This window comes from Megalops cyprinoides, chromosome 17, assembly GCF_013368585.1.
Source record: "Megalops cyprinoides isolate fMegCyp1 chromosome 17, fMegCyp1.pri, whole genome shotgun sequence".
Classification (NCBI taxonomy): domain Eukaryota; kingdom Metazoa; phylum Chordata; class Actinopteri; order Elopiformes; family Megalopidae; genus Megalops; species Megalops cyprinoides.
The window spans coordinates 12658350-12670246 of NC_050599.1; the positions used below are offsets into that span (position 1 = coordinate 12658350).

Here is an 11897-nt window from a genome sequence, read left to right on the forward strand (position 1 = left end):
ATAATCCGTTGAATATATATGTATATATAATATACATATTTGTGTGTTCAGGAACACATTCTATTGTAACTGCAAGTGTGGAACATCCTGCAAGCTTGAGTCATTTGTGAAATAAAAGTTTTTATGTATGGTGTATTGAGATATTTTTCATAGGCCTGAGCATATAAATATTTTGGTAGATGGCATGCATACCTCTTTTGCTTATGTCATCTAACTTTTAACTTTTAATACAACTATATATGTAAATGCTCATGTTTAAATGCTGTCTAAAAAAATAAATAAGTAAACAGAAAAAGCTAATGTGGCCGCTGACAAATGCTTGACCTCTAATATCTTTGCATTTTCTCCCTTCCCTGTATTGTGTTTCCAGTCTGCATATATATAAACAAGCAAGCCAACACAGGTCCTAATCTTGACAGGAAAAAAGTGCAACAGCTCCCTGATCATTTTGGGCCGGACAGACCCTCTGTTGTGTTGCAGCAGGCGGTCCAAGGCTGCATTGACAGTGCTTTCCAGCAGAAAGCCGCATTCTCCCTGCTCACGCAGGGTTACGGCGGAGAGAAAATCTCAGGTACGCATTCCGCAATGCCTCCGTAGGATCACGGTGTATCCTTCTCACATTTACTTCTTAGGGGTTTTTTTCGTTATTGCCCCCCCTCCACCAATAAACTGAAACCGGCCTCCTTGCCAATACTGGAGATGCATCTCCTTAAACTTGTCCCAAAGGACGGGGGGGCATTTGCATTGTAAGAATATTTGAAATGAATGGCCTGTGAGGAGATTTTTATTTTGTTTTGCACCATAAGGCCTGTTCTACTGTTTAATGGCCCACTGCTCCACTGACTTGCTTCGTCACCCAGAAATTTGATTTATTTTACAGATAGCTGCTTTGGACATTAAAAAGCGACTCAACATTATACATTATTCCCTTATACAATGGTTTAAGGCGATTTAGATGAATTGAGTTATTCATGAGTATATTTTACAGCATAGTTTCAACTGAATTAATTAGAATTGTTGCTGTACCTACAACAATCACATTAAAGGGCATATTTTCATTAAAAAAAACCAAAAGACATTCCCCTCAGCCTTAAATAGATCTCCATGATGTGACTTGCTTTGCTGTAACTGCTGGAGTCCATTATTGAATTTTAACATTTCATATACAGACTGACTCTGTCATAGAAATAATGCTGTAGAAAATCAGCATAAATGGACAATGAGGACCACAGCACACGGATTACAGGAATAGGCATGCCTCTCTTTTATATGGCTCCTCTGGAGACCCGTTGCATAATAAGCCTCGAATTTGCATATAAATGGCTTCTGATCGACACATGACACTAAGTGGGTGCAGTTGATGCCTATGCTCCTTCACCCCCTCACTCTTGTTTGTACCACTCGTCCAACTATATTAATCGGCAATTGCTGATATTTTCTTATTACCATATGCACCTGTGTCCAAACCTTTCCAATGAACGCTAATTCCAACATTAACTTGGAGCCTTTGGTGATTCAATTGTACGTATTCTATTTCATTGTCAATGTGTACAAGTAAATTCAGTTATTCACTATCTGCTTGCAAATGAGCCCTATTTGAGGATAAACAAAATGAAAACGTCAAAGAATGGAGGCTTCAAAATATCGCAGAACATCGTCAGGAACCATGTCTTTCTGACAAGTCACTTTGGCTGAATATGCAGAATACCATAAAAAGCGTACACACTTTCTGATGGGAAAAAAAAAATCAGATTTAAAAAAAAAAAAAAAAAAAAATTAAATGGCTATTTTTTTTGTGTGCAGATTGCCCATTCCGCCCAACTCACTCAAGCTTTTTTTGTGTCATTTTGTTTTCAGCCACATTTGATGGGAAGCAGCACCTTCTGAGTCTGCCCGTAGTGAACAGTGTTGGCTATGTGCTTCGCTTCCTGAAGAAGTTGTGCCGCAGTTTGCACTGCGAGAATCTCTTCAGCGATCAGCCGTTCACACAGCTCCATGCGGCTGCCTACCACTTTGAGGGAAATGCGCTGTCCAGTACGTACGCTAGCGTCGCACACAACATTCTCTCTTTTCTTTGTTTTTTTTGAATTACAAATCTGAAAACAGAGAATTTTAGTTGCATGTCCAAAGACACATATTTTTTTCCCCATTGGGTACACAGTCTTTTGAATTTTTTATTGTAGCTTTTAAAATTACTTTCAATATGGGTAGAGTTATGGGCTGGAATTTTTGTAGAATGTTTAACGTGTAAAACAGCCTCTCCATATCAATGGGTTGTAGCTGCAGCTTCCAAGCTTTATTTAAGGAAGTGGATTACAACTGTTTTGAGCTAAAAAAAAAAAATGGAAATGATAGTATTCCTGAAACGGGTAATTTATAGTGTTTTAGAATAGCCGAATCCCAGCTGTGATGGTAATTAAATGTGCAGTGACATCTTGATTCCCCTCACAACAAACACTGTGTGGCAGGCAGAGAAGCGCCCTCAGATGCATTAATAATTCAGTCATTATTACACTGTGAGGGTAGCCCTTTGAGGGTGGAAGCCAGGTGATCCTTCCTCTCCTGTAGATCCTCCTCTGCGTCCTAAGTGCTGGCGTGGAGGAAGCTCGTTTGAACTGCCATGTCTTTTAAGAGCCAGACAAGGGATTTCATCCCTTTCTGATAGCAGGGATATGCTCCTCGTAGCGAGTGTCAACACACAGATGCCGGGGGGTGTGGGAAGGGAGGGCTACAGCCTGTCAGTTCTCTCTCCTTCTGTGCTCCTCCAGCCAATTCGTTTGAGGAGGCCTCCTTGGCACACCTCAGCATGATCCCTTACCTTGATTTGAGAATTCAAAACCCGATTGTATTTTCTTGTGTTTCATTGATCCACACTTTTTATTTTTTATTTTTTTTCCTGAACGTGGTGATTCAGTGCAAATGTGCTTTCGAGCAGCTGTAGAGCGGCTTCTATTGTGCCTAAGATGTCCTGATGCTGGTCAGATTCCATGCAAATTCTACACATTGGTGCCTAAAGGCCTAACGGACATCATCTGTGATGAAAGATAAGAGGCCTTAGGTCTGAATAGGAAGCTTACAGAGCTAGCATACCTGTGGGCCCTTGAAGCTGCCTCCCTGAACTGTGTGCTAGTTGTCAGGCCAGGGCGATGAGCTAGGTTTCATCAAGGTGCTCTCAGGTCAATGGAAGGGAGCCGCCACAACCTAAAGCCCTTTCTCTGTAAAAAGAAAACATTGAGCCCTGTGTTGTGAAGCTGTCTTTACACTGTGGTGAACATCTCTCATCTCCTGTAAGACAGAAAACCTACATTTTGTCAGATCTGAGTTTCATGTGTCTCATGGAGGCATGCTGTGTTCTGAGAGATTAAATGATTAATATTTATTTGAGATTGAATATATTTGGTACAGTATACCAACTTCAGCATGCAATTTCAGCATTTATGTAGAAATGTAGGACTTGTGCATAAAGTAAGCATTCAGTGTTGGCCATGTCAGTCTGAAGAACATGTCATATTGTAACAAAAAATATGGGGCAAATTAAATCTCCATCAGCCTGGAATTTTAGGATTCATCAAACCTTCTTTATTGTGAAGTAATGGGTAATACAGTTATTTTAAATATGAATAGTAACCATTTCTCACAGGAATATTTTCATTGCAGAATAATCTAATTTCCCCTGAGAGGCAGAAGGGCTCCTTAATCTAATAACAGTATCCTGGGCAGGGTTACAGTACCTGTACCTTGGCTGGGGACTCTTTAAGCCTCCACATATTTCCATTTACTTGAAGCAGAACCATCCCCTTGAGCAAATATATTAAACTGACATTCAATGTGGAGTTAGTTAAGCTATTATGATTTTATATTGTCATGGATTCTATGATTAACTGAGAGTTGACATTTTACTATATATTAAGCGAGACTGGCAGTGATTCAGTTTATTGTGCTCTGGTGCTCACTGATGACTAGCCATTTGACAGAGGCTAGGTGTTGTTGAATGCTGTTGGCTTTTTATTGCAGTCATTCTCAACATATCTCTACCCTTCAGACTTCCTGTTTGCCCGCCTGTCAGTGTTACTCTTGATTTGCATAGCGTTGCCCCTCAGAACCATCCAAGCTGTTAATAAAGCTTGTTGTCCATGACAGACTCTTAAATGAAAAAAGATTTTGCTTTTATAGTGAACTGCCTTCTGTAATGCCCTTTTAGAGGGGCTTGAGTTTAAATAATACACACAAATAATGTTTAGGGTTGACACACCTGAAATGTGTGTGGCATTGTGTTTAAGTTGTTGCATTGAGTTAAATTTCTCTTGTTCGAAGGCATGAATAAAGTGTTGGTGTAAAAGCTGCCGAGCTGTAGAACAGAAGATTTAAATCAAAGGTGGTGCAGTAAGTTGGAGAACCTAATCACAAAGCCATGAGCAGCCATGCTGTGTTTTCAGTAAAGCGAGTGTTGCTGTACTGTGTGCATTTTTCATTCCCTGGGGCTCTCGCGTTCGGTCGGAAAATTCAAGCTGTTTTACGATGTGCAATGCAAAAAAACACTCTGTGATTTGAGGTCACTGAAATTGAGTAGATGTGTCAAGAAGAATCATTTTGGTTTCATCAAAATTATTCATACAGTAGCTGCCGAGACCTACCCTTGTGTAATGCTTACTGAAGAGATATTCAAGAGGAACATATATTTGACTGCTATTTTCCTTACGAAAATTACATTTTGAATTCGCCTTTCCCCAAAAGAGTATATAACCATTTTATTTCCACCACACATTCTGTAAGTCACACTAAAATGACAGAGTACTGTAAGTTGTTCAGGTATGAGGCAATGTAGCGGGTAGAATGTTGAGTTGCAGAGCTTGTAACGGAAACGCCTCTGCATGCATGAGTGTATATTTCCATGCATTTTGTGCATTTCTTTTAAAAGTCCTATTAAGTTTCCATTGAAAACTCTCTCTCTATGGATACATAATGTAATTTTAAGTTTCAATGATGTCTGCAAACATCTGAGGTAGAACCTCTGTCTGTGTGTTGAGTTTGAAACTCCACCCACACAGATGTATCAATCTGAAGTATTCCTCTGAAATGCCTTGATATCCAGAGGATGAATTTTCTCCTCTTGGACTGAAATCTCTTATGCATATATATAGCTGGCAGTACGTCCTTGAAGTGCAGTGTAATATGTTATCATTATTGTGTTATGTAGAAAGAGGTAAGCCAGATTTTTGCTGGAAATGTAACCTGTATGACCTGCAGGTGTGTGTTACATGGGTTGTATTTCACCTGCCTGTGCGGTGTGCCATGTGCACTGTGTTCGTAGAGATTCCCCGTCTTACGTGCAGAAAAGCCCTGGCTGCAGACACAGCCTGCCTCAGCACTGACGTGCTCTTTGATGCAGCTTGGCAGCTTGGCGTTGCTCTGGCAGCGGTTTCCGTGGTGATCCTGTCATGCCCAAGTCAGTGCGCAATCTGCCTCAGTGAGGTGGTGATATCCCTTGGGGAAGGCACCCTGGGGTATCCCCACACCTGGCAACCCTTCTCTCCACTGCCTGGATATCCTACATGTGCTGGGCTGCCCTATCCTTGTGCTACGGATTTAGAAGCCTGTCCTATAGGAATGAGGCTGGGGCATGCAGTACTGGGGCGTGCTTTAATGTTGTAGTGCAGCTCTCATTATGTGCTGCAGACCCGCCCAGTGTCCCCTTGTGTTTTGTGCGGCACCCTTGACGTGCAGGGGAAAAAGGCTTGCACTCCAAAATGGCTCCCGGTGCTCTAAGCAAACTGATCTCTGATCAGCAGTCTGTCACTTAGCAGCCGATAGTGGCCACCCTCGGTCCTGTTCGCTGATCAGAGATCAGTGTAATTTAAGGCAGTAGCGAGACAGGGAGTGGCATTGAATCAGTTTATTTTAAGAAGATCATTGGTGTGGGAGGAGTGTGGAAGCCAGTCTGAGTGCAGGGGGATGATGCAGGCACATTATGAATGGTCTAACACTGGAAGCAACTGAGTAAAAAACTGTAGAGAGGGATGAAGAGTATGCTGACAATATGTAAATCATCAAATTAAATATAATAAATAACTTACATTAACTTAAATATCAAAGTTCAGCTTTTAGTGATTCCATTTAGGTGACATTATTTTCTCATTGATTGAGATGGGGGGAAAAGTGAAGTACAGGCAAGGATAACACAAAGTGAAAAGTGAAGTACAGGATATCTTCTCCACATAATAACCTTTTTAATGACTTACATTGCAGCATCAAGGGTGAGTTAACAATTTCATGTCTGGCCGTATGAAGAGAAGTCTTTGTAAATATTTTAGTAACGTTAGAAATAATTTATATGTTGTCAGTACCAAAAAAACAGGAAGGAGATTCTACAATGCAGGATATTTGCTATCATGGTCTGAAGTTATTTTCTTCATTGTTTAATTTTTTCATTAATAATTAATGTTCTGCATATTACACACCCTTTTCATGGGTCACTTTGTAGACAGTAAAAACTGTTCTAGTAATTGGAATTACTGAAACTGTCTTATTGGAAGACATCCAGCAGACTTTGTACCTACTGTAGGTTGGTCAGAATTGGTTGTTTGTTTCTAACCTGAGAAATAGGCTTCAGCTGGTACTAAAAGACATGCCAAAAACATGCACAAAAAGAAAATGTTACCATGGTAAGACAGCTGTTGTCATACTGGGATTTGGGGGGTGTTGGAATTGGGTGGGGAGTTTGGACATTCTGTAAGTCACATGTAGTCACTTCATCATATAGTTCTCCCAATCTATTATCTTTGAGGAGTAAAGGACAATTTTCCAGCAAATTTTCCTTTGGGGCATGGTCCATGATTAATTTCATATAGAGTGAACCTGACGTAACCCGAACAGATTTCATTAATTTCAGCTAAAACAGTGCAACATACAAAGCGTTAAAGAAAGGATCAACATTCAGGAAACATGTGGGTACTTATGGATCAGCTAAATATACCAAATCCATAGTCACTGGTTAATTCTGATATCATAATTGAACTTTTTATATGAGTAGATAGATAGGCAGATAGATAGATAGGTACATAGATAATAGATAATCATTTAAATAAGTAATTATTTTTCACACCAGACTGTTCAGTAAAGCTGAACACTTGTACTTGGTAAGTCTTGGTGAAAGGCATTATAAATTGAAAATACCCTTCTAACCTAATTCCAGAAAAGGATAAATGCCACTCATTGCATACCAGGAATGGCAGTATTGTCTAAACAGTAATCTAATCTGGATGTCCAAGAGTCAGTGTTGATTGTTGCCTGGTGAGTTCTTTTCATGCAATGCCAGATTGTGTGGTAATGCTGTATCTAACCTGTATGAATGCAGTTAATGTAACGGAGTATGTCTGTGCTCATGGTCTGCGTTCTCTCTTCTTTTCTGGTGTCTTGTAAGCAGCTGAGACATCAATGCCGGAGGACTACTTGGTGGACCCGATAGACTCGAAGCGTTACTCTGTGGACCCCAGCGACTCTGCCTTTAACTCCATGAGCTCGCCCTACCCACCCAAGCCCTATGGGTATCGCTCTTGCCAGCAGTTTCAAGGCGGCTCCAACCCCATGGGCCTGTGCCGGCAGACATCCAGCCCCAGCGCCTTCCAGGAAGGAAACAGAAGTGGTAAGCGCAAGAAATCGGCCACAGAGCTGCTCCACTCAGAGCTTGACCTTATTGAGCTGTTAAGTGGTCAAAGACAGGCAGTAGTGTGGTGTTATGATATGGAAGGGGTTGCCAGTTTGATTCTCTGGTGGGGTGCTGCTGTCGTACCCATGGGATCTGAATAGCCTCAATGAATATCCAACTGTGTAAACTGATAACCTCCAACTATTGTAAGACACATAAGTCACTCTAGATGAGAATGTAATGTAAGAGTTTGACCAGCTCAACAGTCAACTCATGCCAAGTCCCAATCTGGACAACTGTTGGAGAAAATCCTAATGTACTATATAGCACAGGTGCATGTATCTTCAACAATATGCTCTGTGACCTGGACACATTCATGCACAGCACGGTTGACCCATGTGTCTGCACAGCCTACAGCCCGTCTCCCGAGTCGCAAGAGTCGAAACCCCCGCCAAGCAAGGACCCGTCCACCTGGACGGTGGAGGACGTGGTGTGGTTCGTCAAGGATGCCGACCCTCATGCTCTGGGACCGCATGTAGAGGTCTTCAGGAAACATGTACGTCGCTCTTTTTCGTAGCGCCGCCAGCATATTTTTTTCTCTCATTCTCATTTATCATCCACATTTCTTCAGCTTTCACTCTTCCTTTCATTTTTCATTCTTTGCTGACTTATTCATGTTTTTTTTTTTTTCCTGCAGGAGATTGATGGGTACGCATTACTTCTCCTGAAGAGCGATATGATCATGAAGTACCTGGGACTGAAGCTGGGTCCAGCCCTGAAGTTATGTTACCACATCGATAAATTAAAACAGGCCAAGTTCTGAGGGCCTGTCACTCAACTTCTCAATTATTGCATTGCAATTAATGGGGTAATGCAAAGTCATAGTATTTATGTTTGTGAAAGAAAAGAAAACAAGTTTTGACTTTTAATTTACAGAACAAGTTCAGTTTTAAGTTGGTGGCCAGCTACCAATGTTGACTTGAGGTTCTGTCTGGATGGCAAGGTTGGGCATGGGAGTGTTGAGCTGGTTTCCTGCAGGTGTTTGAGCAAAGGCACTGTGAGTCAGGAAACAAGCAGGTGCTATCTGGAAAGATCCATTAGAAGAAAACCCATATGGTGTATTTATACCCGCTTTTATCAGATTTACCTTGTGAGCGTATGCCAATAATTCACTCCACATGCAGTCTCTTCACTTTGCTGCACATTGTATTCTGAAAGGATAATTGTGTATGCATTATAAAATCAGGAAATGGATGAGAGTCAAATGTTAGATGTCATGAACTCAAGGTCAAGTTTTCTCCACATTCACATCCAGGTAAGAACTGACGAAGGTCCCAGAGGGGGTTGACCCACTGTTACCTGCTGCTACTATTTTAACAGCCTCTCACCTTTCATTCACAGAAATCTGAAAAAAAAAAAACAAACCCCATGTATCTGATAAATATGTAGTTAATCTGATAATGACAAAGACGTTATTCATTACTTCAGTCATACTACTGTTTCTCCTGTTCAAGGCATTTGGCATATGAGCTTAAACATATGTCTTGTACACAAATCTGGGTTTGTTGCTTGCATTTTTGCATACAAGAAGCTGAGAAATTCCAAAATCCCAGCAGGTTGGAGTGGATACAGAAGCAATACTGTGGAGCAGTATTAAATCCAGCTATGAATTTGAAAATCTTGACCTCGAGATAATGACGTCTGATATGTGGGATTCTCCACATCTGACAATGCTGCTGATTGTCAAATGTACATAATTACAGCTTCAGAATTATGGCGTTAGGGGGCAGTGTGTAGTAATGGGGAAGACACGTGTGACAGATTATTTATGATGCATCGAAATGGTAAATTTGACTGAAAGGGGGGGTGTATGAACACTAAGCGTTACTGAAAAAAAATATGGATTGGGTCAAAAACGATGTCAGGGCAGGCACTTGGGAGGGGAAATGATCACTAACTGCTGCCATAATGCAAATATAAACCCTTGTGATTTCTTTTCCTAAAGTGAGCCATTGGACCCGTTCAGTTTTTGCCGTTTTTATTGAGTGGAATTCCTACATGAGCTGCAGTGACGGAAGCACCGTCTTGCAGCCTCAGTCTGTTGGCACAGTGTCTGAAAAAGAAACAGCAGAACAGAAGGCCCCACTGGGCATAGGAGATGCTGGCCTTGCCTGAGCCACTCACCTTCTGCCCCCTGCTGGTCCAGTAAGGCATATCAACACTTGCCTGCTGTCTCTCACCAGCAGTATGAATCACCACTTGGTGGGTCACCAGCAGACATTCCTGTCACAGTGCAGCTACAGTTGACGCAACTGGGTACCACACAAGGTAACAGTTCATTCAGGTGACTTCCTATCAAACCTCTACCATCAGGTACAGAATGTTGTCAAATAAATTGCCACTGGAATCTGCCAGGATTACAACACATCCAAACAAATGTCATTTAATATTAAGAGATGCCATGTTTTTTTTTTGTTTTTTTTTTAATGCACCGCCTCAATTTCTGCAGGTCAATCTTAGATTAATTTATTACAAGTAGAGATGTACAACCAGTTTAGCGTGTAATAGGATGACATGAAATAAGACAGTGTGGGTGAGCCACATGAGGCTTGAAAATCCAATCTAGCACATAATTCAAAAGCAGTAAAGTTAGAGGCTCCCTTGGCCATCGGCTTGTATGTGAGAGGAGTCCAGCTTATTACAAAAGTCACAATATGTACAGCACCACCAAGCATTACAAAGACAAGTACTGAAGTTAAATATTTTTAATCTGTATGTTATGAATATTTCTGCATTTTTAATACATATTCTGGCATCTGGATTTTTAGAATTTAGGACTGAAGTAAAAGTACATTAACACATTCAGGAAAACGACTATTTTTTTTTCGCCTTCCCTTACCACGCTCCAGCTCAACGTGGAGATTCTGAGGGGGAAGCCTTTTGGAAGCCTCTTTTTTTGGTTTTGAGACATATGCAGTATATATGAGCTTGATGTTTTGTATGTATCTGGGTACACTTGTAAATAATGTCATTTTAAAGTAACAATGTATAATCAAAAGAACACGGTACAGTCATATAGTATGTTTTGGCGAACATAACTGGGATTTGCTATTTTTTAAACATCATCCAACTATTTAAACGTAATTATATAATGTGACTGCTCGAAAATAAGTTTGTAAAGAGCCGTTGAATTGCTTTGCCGTGATAGACTTTCCAGCTGAAGCCATAGTGGCTACATTCTGCTTTGATGTCCTCAATATTTTTCATATGCATCAGAGAGGTAGCCCTTAGATTTGAAGTCCCCCAAGTCTCCAACACTATCATTTAAATAATGTAGCTGTCTCCTTTTTGAACTTTTTCAGCTAAAAGCTGACTTATGCGTAATTTTCCTCCAACTAGCTTTAAAAGCAGAGGCACTTAGTGCTTCAGACTGGAGTCCACAAAAATGCATTTGCCATTTTAGTAGAAATACCACCATCACAGTACTTAAATTGCCTCTAAACCCAAATGAAGCTAGTCTGTATGGAAGCATTCAGCTTTGCTTGTGTGTGACTATGTATTGCATTTGTGTATTTTTTATCAATATGTGTATCTGAATGCTGCTTTTTAAGATAATTAGATATAAGCCACGTCAAGAGGAATGAGGCAGAGATGTTACTTAGATCCTGAAAAGTTTGGGTATGATACCAGGATGACTGCTACATGGATCATTCATGTTGGTGCTATATTTGACTGTGTATTTTATTTGATTTAATTTTGTTTGCTTTAGTGTTGTGAAAATTTGTGTAATTACAACAGAAACAGACCTGCGTATCTTATGTGAGTTATAAACAGAGCATTATAGCGTAAGAATAAAGCATTACACATTACCCTGACATTTCAGCCTTATTCTTGTATACTCAAGTGTCCTCTTTCATCTCCAGGCAGTCAGATGAACAAGTGTGTTTTGTGTCTGATTGCACTAACGTGCCAGATAGAATTGAGCTGATGACCACACCCTGTAATCAAATATTTTTAAAGACGTCTTGTTATCCAGTGTCATTTTTATTTTTAAACACTGGTATACAGATTGAAATGATATCAAATGAGCTTATCAGCATTATTCATACATAATTGTGTAATTATTATTACAGTATGCATCCTCTGAGCATTACCACCTGATCTATGATCTGAGTAACACTGCAAATAAATATGTATAAGAATATACTGGAGAGGCTAAATGCCTTTGCATTTATTTTATATTGCAACATGT

The 11897-nt window shown here is 40.4% G+C and overlaps 1 protein-coding gene across 5 annotated transcripts in view; it reads left to right on the top strand.

The window, feature by feature from the left end:
• Positions 1-11636, top strand: part of scml4 (Scm polycomb group protein like 4) — a 49418-nt gene extending 37782 nt beyond the window's left edge. For all 5 annotated transcript variants that reach the window (XM_036549972.1, XM_036549973.1, XM_036549974.1 and 2 more), the window contains 5 exons: positions 371-571; positions 1858-2034; positions 7424-7642; positions 8056-8201; positions 8343-11636. In XM_036549972.1, coding sequence (XP_036405865.1) covers positions 371-571; positions 1858-2034; positions 7424-7642; positions 8056-8201; positions 8343-8468 — 869 coding nt within the window. In that variant the 3' untranslated portion in view covers positions 8469-11636. The remainder of the gene's footprint in view (positions 1-370; positions 572-1857; positions 2035-7423; positions 7643-8055; positions 8202-8342) is intronic.
• The last annotated feature ends 261 nt before the right edge of the window (positions 11637-11897 follow it).